General features: G+C 40.5%; 1 protein-coding gene across 2 annotated transcripts; it reads left to right on the forward strand.

The window, feature by feature from the left end:
* The first annotated feature begins 896 nt into the window (after positions 1–896).
* Positions 897–15,317, forward strand: raf1a (Raf-1 proto-oncogene, serine/threonine kinase a). 2 transcript variants are annotated; one of them, XM_077548096.1, is made up of 17 exons: positions 897–1,404; positions 4,250–4,476; positions 4,612–4,724; positions 4,836–4,938; positions 5,024–5,181; positions 5,276–5,365; positions 8,395–8,548; positions 9,609–9,633; positions 9,760–9,875; positions 9,986–10,103; positions 10,242–10,326; positions 10,463–10,639; positions 10,714–10,760; positions 10,863–10,981; positions 11,061–11,192; positions 14,611–14,745; positions 14,842–15,317. In XM_077548096.1, exons 2-17 carry the CDS (start codon positions 4,276–4,278, stop codon positions 14,980–14,982), a joined length of 1,914 nt encoding a protein of 637 aa, XP_077404222.1. In that variant the 5' UTR covers positions 897–1,404; positions 4,250–4,275; the 3' UTR covers positions 14,983–15,317. The 2 variants fall into 2 exon arrangements, with proteins under 2 accessions (XP_077404222.1, XP_077404231.1); XM_077548105.1 differs by lacking the exon at positions 897–1,404 and adding an exon at positions 9,360–9,479 and having other exon boundaries at positions 4,261–4,476.
* Positions 15,318–17,353: the final 2,036 nt, after the last annotated feature.

Below are 17,353 nucleotides of genomic sequence, written 5' to 3' on the forward strand. Positions count from 1 at the left end.
AACGAGGGCCACAATACAGTACTATCAAGAGGGAAATGAGGGCCACCAGACCCAAAAACAAAGAGCTGACAGCAAGCACCAGGAAAGCCCGGGCTTGCAGGACCTTTAGGCAATGCCACGGCGCATCGAGGCAGTGATTAAGGCAAAGGGATTCCCAACCAACTATTGAAGATTGACATATCGTTTTGAAAATACCATCCATCCATCTTTTTTTTTTCATGCAAAACAATTGGAAGTATGCATGGTGATTTCTTCACATTATTTTATATTTTGACATCCTGTTGGATAGAAGCCCAAATAATGTAAAAATAAACAAATAAATACTTGAATCTATAACCTATGAAAGTTGACTTTTTGAATGGAATTACGGAAATTATTAATTTTTTTTGAGGATATTCAATTTTTTTTGACGAGCACCTGTATAAATATTTTTTTAAATAAGATTCAGAGGCAATGCATATGCAATAATATGATGAGATGATTACATATGATTTTAAGTCATAATGGCTCCCTGACGGAAACATTACTAATATGTGGTCTGCGATGAAAATGTGTTTAACACTTTTGGTATAAATATGAAAGTAAATGTGATTTAAAAAAATACGATAATTAGATAATAGATGGATGTAGAAGAGAATTTGAAAAAAAGAAGCACTGCCCTCGAATCTCCAGATGATGGCGCACTCACGTTATTAATGAAAGAGCCTTTCTTCCAAACCGTTGGTAGAGTAATCCTAGTTGATTTTTAACCTAAACTGTATAGTAAAACCTTGTGAAAATATACAATCTTGTGGAAATACACAATGATCTCTCTGTTCTGGCACGCAATACTGTATAACTTTTTGTTCTCTGATTTGGCTGTGTGTTTCTATCGTGTTAGGGGCAAAACGTCATGGTTGGCGTGGGAGGGCTTTCGGGATTGATGCTTGTCTTTCGTTTTGATTGCGAGCTCTTGTTTCAATCCCTGTCGTCAGACGGACGCGGGCCACGGCGAGTCAAACCTCTTTACCGTCCATTATAAATATTGATTGTCAGGCGAAAGTAGTCAGAGACGGACCGTAATTAAAATGTAAAACAGCCTCGAGACAACCCAACAGAACAATGAATGCATTCGTCGTCTCACTTTTCAAGGGATCGAGCGATTTCGCCTTAAAACCACACGTAGGGGGAGATCAAACTTTTCTTCGCTTTTGAGGCGAGTCAGGCGACCAGTCTGTGACCTTCACGTCGTCTAGTATCGCGACATTTTACGGGATAGGCGTTTTTTTCTGCGTGTGTGTGTGTGTGTTTTTGCGTGCCAAAGTCACTTGGCCCTTTCTTTGATTGCGTTGCAAATATGATGATGTCACCGACGCCACTTTTTCCTGAAGTTATGGCGGAGCACAACTTTCCCAACTTCTCTTGGTAAGCTCTCTGACACATACACACCAACGTTTTCTGCATGTAGCGCTACTACTCTCCTAGCTATACGGAAAAGCTAACTACATACAAATGTTTAAAACGCGTCTGCAGAAAACAACTTTAAGTGTTGGGTGAGCGAACATTATCGTTCGCTTTTGGGAGGCCTACATCGGCTTCCACTGTACTAGCGTCAACTGTGCTACGAATTATTTTTTTTAACTTAACCGTCACCCTTCCTCCTTTGTTGTGATTTCATGGAACGGCAGAAGACGGACACGAATGTCATTGATTTCACCAATGTATGACTCGGCAGACGTCGATTGTTTGCGTTATGTGGTTTGACCTGCTGGGTATGCATGAAAAACGATAGAAAAGTTATTATTTTGAGCTACCTAGCCGTAAGAGCGATCGTACTGAATAAAATGTTTTTAGCTTTAACAACATTACACGTTGCATGCTGTACATTCAGCGCCTGAGTGTATATGTTTATGTTTTTTGTTATGGAGAGTCGTGCATTGGAAACATCTCAAGAAGAAATGTTGAAAATGGACATTAAGGTGCAATTATAAAGTACTATAGCCGTTTCATTATAAAAAATCTGTTATTTACAGATATTGGATGAGATTGGCACTCTCCTTTCCCTGCAGAATTATACAGAAAGTGCACTGTAATAGTAAAATCCTCCCGCCCCTTTACACGTATGAGAAAAAAAAAACTAACAAACTTGAATTAAGTTAGAATGAGACACACCCCTTGCTTCACCTACTGTTTTCAGTAAGGTGAAGCAGACCTTTTAGTGTGCACACTCACTGCAAAGCGCTGTACGTTAGCAAGATATTTGGTTTCTTTCAGACAGGTCACGTTACATGGTAGATGCAAACGCAGCACTTTTCACTACAGCCCAACCGAAATACCTCATGTAGAACAATACGCTTAAAAATATTCTGTTCATTGTGACGTGCATTTTTTAAGACCAAACATTCTTCTTTTTTTTATGTACCCCTGAATCATTTGCAAGATATGAAATATATACACAATATATTTTTGCTATTATGCTGCATTGTTGCTGAATTGTTTAGTGAGAGTTGCAGGATGTAGGGTCGACGTTACAAAACATGTTGCAAACAACTGGTGGCTGAAAACTCCCGTTTTAATTGGAATAATGTAAATATGCTCGGTTCCGTCCGTTTTGTGCACACTAATAGTATACTGTCATTTTAGTACAGGCTTGAGCTTCATTGATCCTTTGTATTTTGGTTTCCTGACATTTGTGGAAGGCTTTGTTGCCACCATGTAACTTTTAGAGTTTATGTCAACACAATGCTGTAACCAAACTATTTTTATGTTTCTCCTCATCAGCCCGAGGTATTAGCACTGATAACATTAAGACAGTATCAGCTATGTTCACCATTATCAATTTAATGCTTAAGTCTGATGAGCAAAGCTGAGACTGATTATGAATTAACAGAATCAACCACAAAATGTCATCCAAAGGATCTGGTGGAGTTTACGTGATCACCAGAATATACAAATTGAAGGTATTGAACGGATCTTTTCACACACGTTTCTCTCAAGTTTTTTTTTAGCATTGTGTTGATTATCGGGTTGACCTGTCTGTTTGTAGTAGTTGAGTCTAATGGCCCCGAGTGCTCACAATGCAGTGAACCTTGAAGTGGTGTTTTTATAGCAGTGGAAGACAACAGCAAAAAAAACAAAAAAACATTATGTTTGGATCATTGCTGCAATTTGGAACTATGTGGGCAAATGGCACCAAAGCCTGAATGCAGAATCGATCACAACCTGTCCTGTCTGTCAATATGTGAGGTTGCAAGTGGTGTTATGATTTCAGTAGCAAGGAAGTACCATTTAACAACCACAGCATTCATAACTGTTTTTTCTCAGTAGTTAAAGGGAGAGGAATTGGACTACATTTCCTTGATCAATGTGGGAAAATTCACAAATTAATCAACCATTTACATTTTTTTCCGAATTGTGGCACAAAATGCCTCAAAATTTCTACATTGAATTTAATGTCTAAAAGAAAACTTGTGACGACAACACCAGCACTGCCAATGGTTTAAACCAAACCATGTTACCTCTAACCTTCTTACACCACCTATTAGGTGTACTACTATGTACTATGTTGTCCTTGACATTTTAGGTTTAGTTCCAGTATTTGTCAGAATTCACTCACTATTTCTGTGGAAATTGCAGACATCGCTTGCCATGTACTGCAGCAATACAGCTGAGATGCTCCAAGACTGAATTTGTTTAGGCTCAACAGATTTCCCCAGCTTTGTTCCACTTATCAAAACCATAGCTAGTTGCACTAGTTTAGCATATTATCCTATACACTTTTGACATACCTGTAAAAGAAACTACCAAGATGCAGCAGTCTTTCCCTTTTCAAAGTAGTAAAAAACTAAATAAAGTAGAAAAAAACAAAATAAATAAATAAAAAGGATGAGACACTGTCTGGAATGTTGTGGAGTGTCAAGTCTGTAAATGAAGATGCAAAAATGTGCAGCAACAGTGTGATGCTGTCAGTTGGAACCAAAGTCTCAATTTTTCCACTTCGAGAAGGCTTACCATGAAGAATTACGGCATGTCTGGATGCAAATCTCATTCCAGTTATTTCCTATGTTTCAATGGTCTCTAAAATTGACTGCGCAAAAGACTTGGCTACCTCATGTTTGTTGCTGCCAGTTTGTTTCATACACTTTGACATGGGAGTCTCCACGCTGCATCCCTCTCATTTAGAAAACAGACTAATGTAATATTGATTATGTCAGCTGATGATGTAAGCTTTTAAGGCATTCAAAGTTTGCGCATGGTTCATTTTTTCCAGACCATTGAGAGCACTTGGCTTTACTGATGGAGCACCTCCAGGGAGCATGGAAGACCCTGAGCAATGGCTTTGGAATGAAGGACTCTGCCTTCGAGGGCCCGTGCCTTTCACCGACCATGGTCCAGGGCTTTCCCTGCCAGCGTCGCTCCTCAGATGACAGCAAGATACCCGACTCGAAGACGAGCAGCACCATCCGTGTCTACCTTCCAAACCAGCAGCGCACTGTGGTGAGCTGATTTCTTTCATATTTAGCAAATTACATTTTTGTGCTGCATGGAGTTTCCAGTTGAGGGGATTCTGCCAATGAAACCGTTTGTCAGCACATGGAGTCATGCTGAAAGGCTATATATTGTTTCCTTTAGGTAAATGTTCGGCCAGGTATGACTCTGCAGAGCTGCCTGATTAAAGCCTTAATGGTGCGAGGCCTGCAGCCTCAGTGTTGTGCTGTTTTCAGACTTCTCCCTGGGCAGAGGAGGTGAGCTCCAAACCTTTTACTCTAGGTTTGAAAAACTGACAGATGTACTTGCTGCATATCATAACTATTTTCCTTGATATAAATAGTCTTGTGCTATTGTTTTTGTAACAGTAAAAAATTACGGATGGACTGGAATACCGACTCGACCTCCCTGATTGGTGAAGAGTTGTTGGTGGAAGTTTTAGATCATGTTCCTCTGACCACACATAATTTTGTGAGTGCCTGAAGTGTTTCACACTAACCCTTGAATAAGTGTCTCTGCCTAAGAAATAAATGTACAAATGTTGCTCATGTTTTAGGTCCGGAAAACATATCTGAAGCTAGCGTTTTGTGACATTTGCCAGAAGTTTCTTTTGAACGGTTTCCGTTGCCAAACGTGTGGCTACAAGTTCCATGAACATTGCAGCACCAAAGTACCCACAATGTGTGTGGACTGGAGCAATATCCGACAACTCCTGTAAGTGTCCCCATTTATAAGATCACTACAACTAAACAGTTTCAGCACAAAACTGATAATTTAAGGTATGGTCACCTGATGTCTATTTCTTCAGTTTGTGTCCAACACCTGGTGAGAGTGGCGCCCCATCACTTCCCCCGTTAACATCTCGGCGAATGAGAGAGTCGTTAACTCGCTTTCCAAGGTATGTCTTGATACAGCTAAGCACACAGATGCACACTGAGCATTATCTGGATATGCATGTACATAATTCTGATGATAAGGAAATACTGTAGCGGGGCAGTGCACTGTAAAGCAATGAACATTTAACTGCACAGCAAAGCGCAAGAGTTACTATACAATGGTGCCAACTGGTTCCACAAACAACCCACATTAGGCACATGCTTACTGTTCACCAATTACTTAAAGTAGAGGTGAAAAGACCAGCAAGGGAACCTGGTCTAAACCATGTGTAAGTCTGTACTGAAACGGTTGCTGCCCCTACAATAGTTCAACAACACACAAAAATATTACACACAATTTTACAGTTATATCAAGAACCAGGTCTCGGAAAAGAGCCAAAATTCCCATCATTAAGTGGCAACCAGTTCAGGGTGTACCTGAACCCGAAGACATCTGGAATAGTCTCCAGAACCCCTGGAACCTTTGAGGATAAGCGGTTCAGACAATGGACGGATGAAATTGACATTGTGTATATGTGACCTAGCATAACAAAATGTATCACAGTGACCCATATTTCAGAAATGAGCTGTAAGCATAATCAAAAAGAGAATGATCTCAGCTTTCCAATGATATTTAACCATTGCGCTACGCTACTCATTGCATAATTTTTACATATTGGATTATTACCACAGATAGGAATAAGTACTGATACGGCACACCCCCTTTGAGTTGCGTGCCCATTACACTACTCAAATGAACGGCAATAGACCAATCAGAGGTCAGTATTTTTCGGTTAAACTGTAGCATAGAAACATTTGCTTTGCTAGAGTTCATGGGATTGTTTATGGAAAATCCTGTAGATTCCTGGCCTAATTTTTAGCTCATAATGACGTAGAAAAGGAAATGAGCTCCGGAGATCGAATGAGTGCCAAGGAGGGGGGAGTGGGCGCTTGGTCTTGTTTTTGTTGTCAGATTTTATTGGATAATTATAAATTGCAATATTTAGTAGTAATAGTTTTTAATATTTTAGATTTTTTTTTTAAACTGTAAAATTCTTTGAGTTGTATGAATAGGATGCTATACAAAGTTAAGTTGAGTTACATATTGAACCATTATTGTCTCGTATTTGTGCTGCATGCCGGGTCTCACATTGCAAAATTTCGTAGTATGTCTCAGCCAAAAGTTTCGTTTTTTTGTTTATGGAAAAATGTGAAAAGATTAGGGAAAAGTGATAATAATATAACAGTAAATTATGGCAGTGATTCTCGATTATTTTCCATTACGCCCCTCTAGATTATTTTCCATTACGCCCCTCTAGGAAGAAGACTTTTTGGAAGCTCCTCCCCATCCCTCTCTCTTTCGGCACTTGTCTAAAAATTATACCTTTGCATAAAATGTTGTCCTAATGGTGTCTCTTAAAGGTTTGTTTACTGCCCTTCATATTTCCTGCCAGGTGCTGTCTGTGCGCAATTCTCACAAACAGACAAAAACTAAACTTTAGAGCAGTGGTTAGGGAATCCTGGTCATGGAGAGCCACTGTCCTGCCTTTGTTCGATGTCTCCATTCACAGACACACCTGACTGGATGAACAAGATTGTTATCAGGCTGCTACAGAGCTTGCTGATTTGCTGATCATTTGAGTCAGCTGTTTGGAGTAGGGTGACATAGAAAACAGGCGGGGAAGTGGCTGTCTCAGACTAGGGTTCCCGCTTTTACTCCCTGCACACACTTTGTGACAATGATGATGGCCCAGTGTTTCCCACACTTTGTTAATACTTGGGCGGGCCACCCAAGTAAACTGGTGACCACCCAAGTAGATTTCAAGAACGCCATTTTAGCATTTTTCCTCTGCATTCATTATTGTCGTCCGGCAGTCGAGATAAAAAATAATATAAAGACAATCACTTACCTCTTCGGGATGGCAATGGCCGATAAGAGCAAGATTGTCATCGTAGGAGCATGCATGCATGGCCCCTAACAAAATGTTTACTACATATGAAGGTGAAAGGCTCACTTCGCTGGCGTTAAACAGCTCTTTTAGACGTCCGCACAAGTTGATCCACGTTCACATTTATCCCTCTGAAGTTTTGGCTTCGTGAAACGAATAAAGAATACATCCTTCATATGTGGACGGTAGTAGTGCAGTCATTTCTGCAAGTTCCATAACAGCTGTGTTTACTCTGCATGTTTTTTTGTTTTTTTTTCTGGAGATAAACGAGAACAAAACAAGCACTACTAGCATAGGTTGTCAACGTCAACAAGCCGGCTTCATTTTTGACCTCCTTCTGGTTCAGGCTGCTGAAGTCACGTGACCTTGCGGTCTAAAAATAGCATTCGCGCGGTACCCCATTGAATGTTACACATCTGATGATGTCATATGCCAGTTGGTGCTGTATCAGCAACATTTCATTTGCTACACAGTTGGAGTTGTGTTCTAATTTGCATTAAGAGTCTTAATAGGACTTGAATCAAATCCTGTTTTTAATGACGTTCTCAGCTTTGTGGGGGCTTAGCAGTCCAAGTGCTGATTTAACAGGAGATGTGAAAAGAGCCTGTTGTTTCAGTAGCACTTCAAACTATTTAATAGCACTGTGAGCTGTCAAATTAGCACACAAGGTGCTCCTTGCAGATCAATCCTTAGGACTGTTGTGAAACTTGATTTTCTGGTAGTGAACTACATGTAGTCCAGTCTTTGGGTAGTAGTATCATGCTGGCGTCATCTCAACACGTGATAACACAAAAATGCTGCAGGCTTGTGTTATAGCACACTACGCTGGCATTAATTGTTAAGCATCAGAAAGTAAACACAGATTATTATTTTTTCAGCCATGCGTGAGTCTCTCAAGATAAGCTAACCGCCAATCACAAACCATGCAGTGGATAGTCCAGTTGTTGTACACAAAACACTGCTGACAGCGCAGCATTCCGAGATTCAAACTTGACTTGTCGTCAATAACAGCGACACAGTGTCACGCTTGCTGTGAAAAGATCAGATGGCAGATTTGCACAGCAGCCTGTGAATCTTTATATTGCATTCTCTCGCCCTCACAGCTCTGCCCACCGATATTCAACGCCACATGCCTTCAACTATGCCACGCCCTACTCGCCCACAGGCGGCGGTCTCTCACACAGGCAACGCTCCACATCAACGCCAAACGTCCACATGGTTAGCACGACCCTGCCTGTAGACAGCAGCATGATTGAGGTACATATGCACAACATGAGCCTCTTGGGGTACCTCTAGGCACTGTCACTGAGCCCTAAAAATATCTCCTGGTTCATGTATACATCTCGGGCATTCCAACAATCAGCCTGCATTTTCAAATTATGTGTATTAACTCATTCATTCACAGCCATTTTCACTGAAGCAACCCCCTTCGCTCCCGGCTGTTTAACTGGATTTTGACTGATTTTGCAAGGCCCACAGAATATTGTGTTCTAATGCTATAAAAACATGGAACCTACCAAAAGAAAGATTAGAGTATCTTCTTCCATCAGGAAGAAAAAAAGTATATTTGTATCAGTTTCTGTTTTGCAGCAATTAGCATTAGAATATAGCTAAGTTTCATCATTATTCACAAACTTTTTGAAAACACTGGAAAAAAGAGCTTTGTTGCAACATGGCCCTGGTTGATCTTCTACTCTGATGCCACTTGCTGGCCGTTTTTTGTAATAACTATCATTGCTTTAAGCGACCTCTTCAGGTCAGAGGCTGCATCAAAGCCTTCTGTCTAGCATAAAAACGAATGTATACATAAGTTTTTGGGACCATGGTAATATTTAAAACAGAATTTTTATATACGTTTTTGGGAGCAAATGAGTTAAGTAGCCTGCACGAGGCTAATCCCCAACTCCTTTCTTGTCCTAGTTTCCCCTTTTACACCTCCACTATTTCCTGCAACTATTTAATTATTCTCTTTTCATTCCTGTTGTCCATTCCTCGTTTTCCTTCCCTGTGTTCCTTTTCATTTTCTCTGCTGCCCCCACTGTTTTTGTCATCCCCTGTTGGGGAGTAGCTAGACTGCCTGAATACCTTCCCCACCTCCTGGTGCCATAGATTCTGGCTGAAGAGGAAAGTAGGTATTGTCCACTTCTCCCAGTCTTTTGTTGAGACCTCATCCAAGAGTGCAGAAAAGGTTAGAAAGCAGAGCACACGTGTTGTGCTGGTCTGTACAGCCTGACTTCCGAACATGCTACCTGCTTTTACATCTGGGTTGGGAAGGTCAACCTTATGTGATGGGATCTTGTTTCTCTTGTCTCTTTAGGATGCAGTGCGAAATCACGACTCAGGTACGTTCTTTTGTTGCGTCACCATTCATTCTATCGATTCTTTTTTTTTTTGTCTGTGCATTTGTTAATAATGTGATCCTCTTGACTAAATGTGCTTGCTTAATTTCCCTTTTACACTATCCACAGCTGGGAGTTCCCCCAACCAGAGTCCTACTGGCTGGTCCCAGTCCCAAGCCAAAAGCCCTGCACCAGCCCAGCGAGAAAGGGCTACGTCCTTCAACACTCAGGAGAAGAATAAAATTGTAATTTCTTCTATTGAATGCCTTAATAACTTGCCCTTCCAAGCGCTTTGCTGTGTTTAGTCAATGGTGTTAAGTAACATTTGTGCCTTTTTAATTTTGTAAACATCCAGAGGCCTCGGGAGAAGCGAGATTCTAGTTACTACTGGGAGATTGAAGCCAGTGAGGTGTATCTTCAGTCTCGCATTGGTTCAGGCTCCTTTGGAACTGTATACAAAGGGAAATGGCATGGTAGGAATGGTGGGGGCAGAAGGGGCTGGGCTCGTTCTAGTGCAGCCAGCCACCAATGCTCACGTTTTCCCTGTTCACTATTCACGTTGCATTACAGCAAATATAAGTACACGTCTCTGTGTTTTTTTTGTTTAATAGGTGATGTAGCAGTGAAGATTTTAAAGGTGACCAACCCTACTCCAGAGCAGTTGCAGGCGTTTAAAAATGAAGTAGCTGTTCTAAGGTAAGAAATATGGCACATTAGCTTTAGTTCCTTTAAAATGCTACGTACTCATTTGCTTTGACAAGCGCCATTTGGTGACTTTTCAGTTGCAATATTTGATCTTATTGTATTTTGCTGATTTTCTCCTTGCTCGCAGAAAAACCCGACATGTCAACATCCTGTTGTTTATGGGCTACATGACGAAGGACAACCTGGCCATTGTGGCCCAGTGGTGCGAGGGTAGCAGCCTCTACAAACACATTCACGTCCTGGAGACGAACTTCAAGATGATCCAGCTTATAGACATTTCCAGGCAGACAGCTCAGGGCATGGAGTAAGTCATACAGCAAGGCATTTGTCTGATTTCAACTCAAAATGACTGATTTAATTGGATGTATTCCTTTTCAGCTATCTACATGCAAAGAACATCATTCATCGTGACATGAAGTCCAACAGTATCCTTCTCATCAGCTTTGCTTGTGTGTCAAATTTCTCCACGTTGCTCAAGATGTGCATTTGCTCAGTGTTTCAGTAATGAACCCTTGACGGCAGGGAAGACATCTTTTTGCATGAAGGGCTGACGGTGAAAATTGGCGACTTTGGTCTTGCAACGGTAAAGGCCAGGTGGAGTGGCTCGCATCAGGTGGAGCAGCCTTCTGGGTCGATTCTCTGGATGGTCTGTAAACAAGCTTTCTCATTTGTTACAGTTATATGATGTATGAAGAAGTGACAAGAAATGTGTTGTCTGTTCAAAGGCCCCTGAAGTCATACGGATGCAGGATAACAATCCCTACAGCTTCCAATCAGATGTCTATTCCTATGGAATTGTTCTTTTTGAGCTCATGACAGGAGAGCTCCCGTACTCACAGATAGCCAACAGAGATCAGGTATAATTCAAGTCATAAACACATATTGTATGCAAAGGGGTGTACTGTCAAATCCCATGAATAAAACACCTTTTTTTTCATATTAAATAATCAAAAATCATCCCTCTGTACTATACATGGAAGCATAAAAATCTCCCCCAAAAATTGAAAATTTTTTAGATGTTTAGCGGTTCCTAGATATTATTAGAGAAAATATATAATATATATAATTTAGTGTCTATTGTCTAATGTTGCAAATATATGTAATTAAGTACCTTGATTCCAGAAACTTTGTTGAGACCGTCAGCAAAACAATTGCACTGCATAAAACACTGCAACAATTGTTCATGCTGTCCATGACGGAACACACAGCCAGCTGTGAGGCCAACTTGAAAATAAAATCCTTGCAATTGCTATAATACTCTTGACATTAGTACCTTGGTCGCTTTTATTTTTTTAAAGATTTTCCCATTAGCGGCATGACCGTTGGCTGGTTTCTTGAGTCACTCTGGTTGCAGACTTTTGCCACCGACGTCAACAACATAACATCGTCCAGAAATCAAGTTGAATTCGCTAATTAAAGACTCTAAAATGCACTGACATTGTATTATGCAGTGTTAGCATCTCCAGCATTAGCTGCTATATGCTAGCTAGTCTGCAGCAGGCAAGAGGCAAGTGCAGCTAATTACTTTTCAACACCAATGGCCTTTCAGTTTTTGTTGAATATGGTGGCACCATATGGACAAAAGCGGTAGTGTTTTGCCTACATGAGGACCAGTGCACAGCATCATCTTTGACTCACGCCAGCGAGTGACAGCTGGGCCACTATTGACCTGACTGCCCTTTTATCCGCGTAGCCTCACGTTGAATTTTTTTTGTATCCTCAGACAAAACTTATCGTTTGTTTAGCAGCTTCTGTCTTAACAGCCACAATCTCACACTGACGTTCGAATCAACTTTTTTTTTTTGGTATCCTCAGACAAAACTTTTCGGTTGTTTAGCAGCTTCTGTCTTAACAGCCACAATCTCACGCTGACGTTTGAATCGACTTTGTAACAAATGGGGAAAGAGGGAAGTGACGTGTGTCATAAAGCAGTCCATATTTGTGTGGCAGGGCTCCCGCAACCCTCCTCAAAGTTGCTTATTGACAGTAAGAGTGATAAAGACCCCCTAAGGCCATGGTAAAGGTACCATTCAACTAGCTATAAGTCTATGTGCGCTGGTGCTATGGTAGTGCAATTCCCAGGTCTCATTTTGATGTGACCTGCTACTGACACTCAACTCCTACTCGCACAAATAATTTTGGAACCGATTCAACAAAAGTAAAAGCTAACCTCGATGAGGGTGAACAGAAAAAGGCTAATGCAACAACCATGACGTGCCTCTTAAAAAAAGGATAAGTTTAAGATGAAATTGCAAATGTGTCCATTGGCCACTCATCGGTGCATCCCTGGCTAGCTTTGTCAATCTTTTACGCCTCAAACATTGCTAAACCTGTCAAAAGTCGGTCAGGCTGCCTGTGAGTTTTCATGCCACCCTGACGCAATGCACACACACATGATCTTAATGATGTTAGTGGCCGCTGTAAATATGCTGGGAGGTTGCCTGTTAACAAGTGAAATTTCTCGACATGTGGCTGAATTCCTCCACTAACCACTGCCGCATTCAATTACAGCTGCAAATTAGTTTATCCGCTCATTTTTTCTGTCTGTTTTCTCAGTATGTGCTGTTAAAGCTATTTCATCTCGATATCCAAATGTGTTTGATGTGGTGCTATATGAGCTATACAGAAGTCTAAGTTTCTGTCCTGTTTCAACTGGGTCCGTGTGTTCTGAAAAGAAAAGATGGTGAAAAGACTCCAACATGCTGTTTGAAGGTGTTTGCGGTTGTGGATTTGCGCTGTGTAGCCGTTGACCTAACTTTAGAATCAGTAACACAACTCTAGATGTGTGTGGTTTTACGTCCCTTCTCAGGTCACACGGCCTGACTTGGATCGTGTATGCCTCTTACTCACTATATAGACACATTTTCTCTATATACAAAGTGCAATACTCTTATATGTTCTCCTTCCTATATGTAATATTTAGTGAGCATATAAAGGGAGTCCTTGTTTTATGGTAGATACCTTTCCGATGTGAGATGTAATAAAAATTTGGGCTCAAGTCGGAAAGCGTTGCAGTCTATCACCGACGCTAATCCTGAAGTCATTACAGTAAATATCTGTAAGCAATGCAGCAGCTGAGCTTGCCTTCTTGATTTACGTGACAGTCTTACGCCACTGTGCAAATTAGTTTATTGCGCATTGCTCTGTATCATCTTTTTTTACTGCAGCTTGACTTCATCGTAGCACTCCTGTTATGAGTGTCTGTGACCAGAGTTGGCCCAAGGCATAATCAAATGAAGCACATGCTTAGAGCCCTGTGACCACTAGGGGGCTGGCAAGAGTCTCTAAAGAACTACTTGAGCTCTATACCATATGACACAATAATGACTCGATAATCTCAATAATGGATGAGCAGGAATGGTTATTATTAGCCATCAGATTTCTTACAATGAAGTAAAAAATTACTTTGCCTCCAGAAAAGCCGGGAAGACATGTTTTAAGGAGTGGTTGGGGTATTGAGGAACAGGATAACATAAAATTTTAATCAAGGATTTTGCACATTTTCATACAGATTGAAGACCTAATTATTAACTATATTTGTTTTTTGTTTTTTTGTTTTAAACCATTTTTGCCACTTTGTGTCTGGTACCTCTGTTCAGTTACGTCAATATTATTTTGGTTGATGTTTTTTCCTCAAAGATTTTAAAATTGTATTGCTGCGGTTATTTGTTCTTATAAAATACATATAGATTATGTTTTAGTTGCGCTCTCTTTAGTAGCTAATTTGTGCTATTGTGTACATCAACCACAGTCCTTGTGGCTGAATGTGCTACCTTTTTGGGATTTAAACGGCATATATGGAATAAATAAAGACATGCCAGGCTTGCAGTATGATGTAAATGACGACATTGTCAGACCTGCTCAGTTGCGGCAGTGTTGTAACTATTGTTAGACTGATGACAAAAATAAATAATTGGGCTAATACCACTGTTGCATCACCTTTCATTTAACAACATTCAGTACGCGTTTGAAAACTGAAGACACTAATTGAAACTTTGTAGGTGGAATTCTTTCCCTTTCCTGCTTGATGTACAACTTCAGTTGCTCGAGCAGTCTTTGTTGTTGTATTTAGCGCTTAATAATGTGCCACACATTTTCAATAGGAGACAGGTTTGAAGTGTTGGCAGGCTCGTCGAGTACTTTCGCTCTTTTACTGCGAAGCCACGCTGTTGTAACATGCAGAATTTGGCTTGGCATTGTCTTGCTGAAATAAGCAGGGGTTTCCCATAGGGTCGTTGCTCCTGTTATAAGACAAAGTGTCTTTTTCCCTTTCAGATTATCTTCATGGTGGGACGGGGCTATCTGTCACCGGACCTCAGTAAACTCTACAAGAATTGCCCCAAAGCCATGAAAAGATTGGTTGCTGACTGCATCAAGAAGTCCAAGGATGAGCGGCCGCTCTTCCCACAGGTGAGCTGCTGCTGCTGCTGCTTTGTACTTTCTGGCTGACTCCAGATTTCAAAGTCAAGCTGGATTCATTCTTTTTGTTTTGTTTTTGTTTATAAGATCCTGTCCTCTATCGAGCTTCTTCAGCACGCCTTGCCTAAGATAAACCACAGTGCCTCAGAACCGTCCCTGCACAGAGCCTCTCACACCGAGGATATCAACGCTTGTACTCTGACCTCCACCAGACTGCCTGTTTTTTAAGAGTAACGGACAGCTCTGCCCCATCTACCTTCCCAACAATGTCCCTTCTCGTCAAATCCAGCAGTACAATGCTCACTACACACAAAGCTAATGCTTAAATACAAAAGCATCCATGAGTGTGATGAGGAGGAGAGGAGGGAGCAAACGGCAATAGCGACACAGTAGGATTTACAAATGAAAAGGGTGGAGGCAGAGCCTACCCTATTGCTGCACATTAGACATGCAGGTGCCTCTTTGTAAATATATGCACGGACGTCTACCTAAAATGACAACAATGGACATTCAAGGAATCTCAAGAGCATCATCTTGGCTCAGAAGTAAAGCACATGCAACTATTTTGTCGTCCGTTTTTTTTTTTAAGAGGACCTTTTTAAAAAAACTCAGCTGCTTTAAGAGGAAACCCACAACTTTTTTTAAAATTGTATGCAATGGAGTAGATAAGGATATTTTTTGGGGGTCATCTTTTACATTGACGCAACTGAAGCCTGTCAAACGATGAGCACGGATAACCATGGAAGTTGATGAATTTGCACATTTTGGCAAAAGCAGTAGTTTCCTTTTACAGTCTCCACAACAGTATCTGATCTGTCCAAACGTTTTTAGCACTCGCTGTAACGAGCTGGACGTTTCGATAGTTCTTTCGAATATTTAAAGTGATTCGGAAACTAATTTGTTTATCGTGTCTCATTCATGGGGTCAAATGTTTTGTCAACTTGGTAAGAAAGTTGTCTTCACTATTTTAATAAAATTAAGTTAAATTCTTTACCAAAAGTGATTTTTTTCTTTTCTTCTAATAGATTTTGTATTTTGAAAAGCAATGAAACAATTGTGCAGTTGTTTTATTCACTGATGTTAAATTCCCACACATCAGTGTAGGTCTTAGAAGTGTGGTGTGATTTTGAATGTATATCATTGGCGTAACCTCTCAGGGGAATCCAGCCCAGACACGCCACAGGGGTATTCCACTTGGTGGAACAACAATGAAAGCACCAGGGAGGCGCGTGGTGGATTTTAAATACAGGGCCGTTTTGTTTGAGTGTAAACAAGTAAACGCCTCATTGAGTACAAGTGCAAATTTACTGTACAGTAATTGAAGTATTTGCAGGGCTCCATATTGAATGTAACATAAGCTATATGCTGATGAATGGCTCAAGAAATATCGATTGAACAGCTGCATTGATTGTCCGAGCCAAGGAAGATAAAGACAATGCACTAATGCAAATAAACACTTGTATTTAAAAAAAAAAATATATATATATATATATATATATATTTTAGTTCTAAGTTATAATTTCTACTGGATGACCAACATTTTAAGATCTGCAGGTCTGATACGTTTGTTTACTGTGATATTCAGATTGTAGCTCCAGAGTAAGCATCAAAGTATGGATCCATTTTCTGCTATGTTGATTTTCATTTATCACTGTTGTATTTTTGGAAACGGGCATCAGCATCTGTTTTTAATGTGTTTCTTTTAGCCCCTAATGCCGTGAAGCATGAAGCTGATCTAATTGGAACCCTGTCTACTAAAACGCCATGCCTGATGTCATCTTAAAGCGGTGTAATCTATCTCTACTAACTGGCTAACTGCCACATGTTCTGCTCTATTAGTTAATGTTCTATTTCTGCATTTTGAGGAGCCACGCTGACTGGCCATCTAGCGGGTGTTGCTTTTACTTCACATGACAGGCACGTCATTTTGATTTTGAGGACATGATTGTGGTTTTCCTCCAAGATGAATAAGAATGGTTGTCTTTCTATATACCGGTGGTGATATTGATTGGCTAACCAGAACACAAATCAAAAACAAAAATGCCTCTCAGTTTTTGGAGGAATTTTTTATTATTATTTTTTAAATGTTTCACAGAGAATTTGGTCACTTTTCTGGCTCTACTGGACCATCAGGACCAGGACAAAGTGGGCTTTGAAAAGCCATGACAACAGTAGATTATGTAACTGCGCTGACACAGTTATTTTGTGTGTCCAGTAGGTGGCAGCAAGTTTCTCTTATTATTCCACAGGGTTGTTTAATGCATTTAGTCTCTTATTATTCCACAGGGTTGTTTAATGCATTTAGAGTCTATAAATGAATGCATGAAAGCTGTTCTTTTCTAAACCACAGGAAGTGACAATGCATGCTGCCAATTCCAGTTAATGATCAGACCCATTAAAAGTGTTAATTGCAGCTTTCACAGTGGCAGACAGATGGTCCGTGAGCTCTTTATAATAAATTAAACCCCTCAGCTCATATGCTCTGTAAAGACCCTTTTGGGCCCCTTTATTATTAGTTTACGAAGGTTTAAATGGTTTCCTGTGTCATAAACATTGAAAAGTGTTCACCCAGAGGATTCCAAGTTGAGAAAAACCAAAG

The sequence above is a fragment of the Vanacampus margaritifer genome, chromosome 1 (assembly GCF_051991255.1).
Source record: "Vanacampus margaritifer isolate UIUO_Vmar chromosome 1, RoL_Vmar_1.0, whole genome shotgun sequence".
In the NCBI taxonomy this organism is placed as follows: domain Eukaryota; kingdom Metazoa; phylum Chordata; class Actinopteri; order Syngnathiformes; family Syngnathidae; genus Vanacampus; species Vanacampus margaritifer.

Bases quoted from the DNA above. Each gene is read 5' to 3' on its own strand.
- raf1a (XM_077548105.1), top strand. From the start codon at position 4,276: ATGGAGCACCTCCAGGGAGCATGGAAGACCCTGAGCAATGGCTTTGGA. The intron at 4,477-4,611 runs GTGAGCTGATTT...TGTTTCCTTTAG, and splicing joins CAAACCAGCAGCGCACTGTG to GTAAATGTTCGGCCAGGTAT. The intron at 10,327-10,462 runs GTAAGAAATATG...CCTTGCTCGCAG, and splicing joins AATGAAGTAGCTGTTCTAAG to AAAAACCCGACATGTCAACA.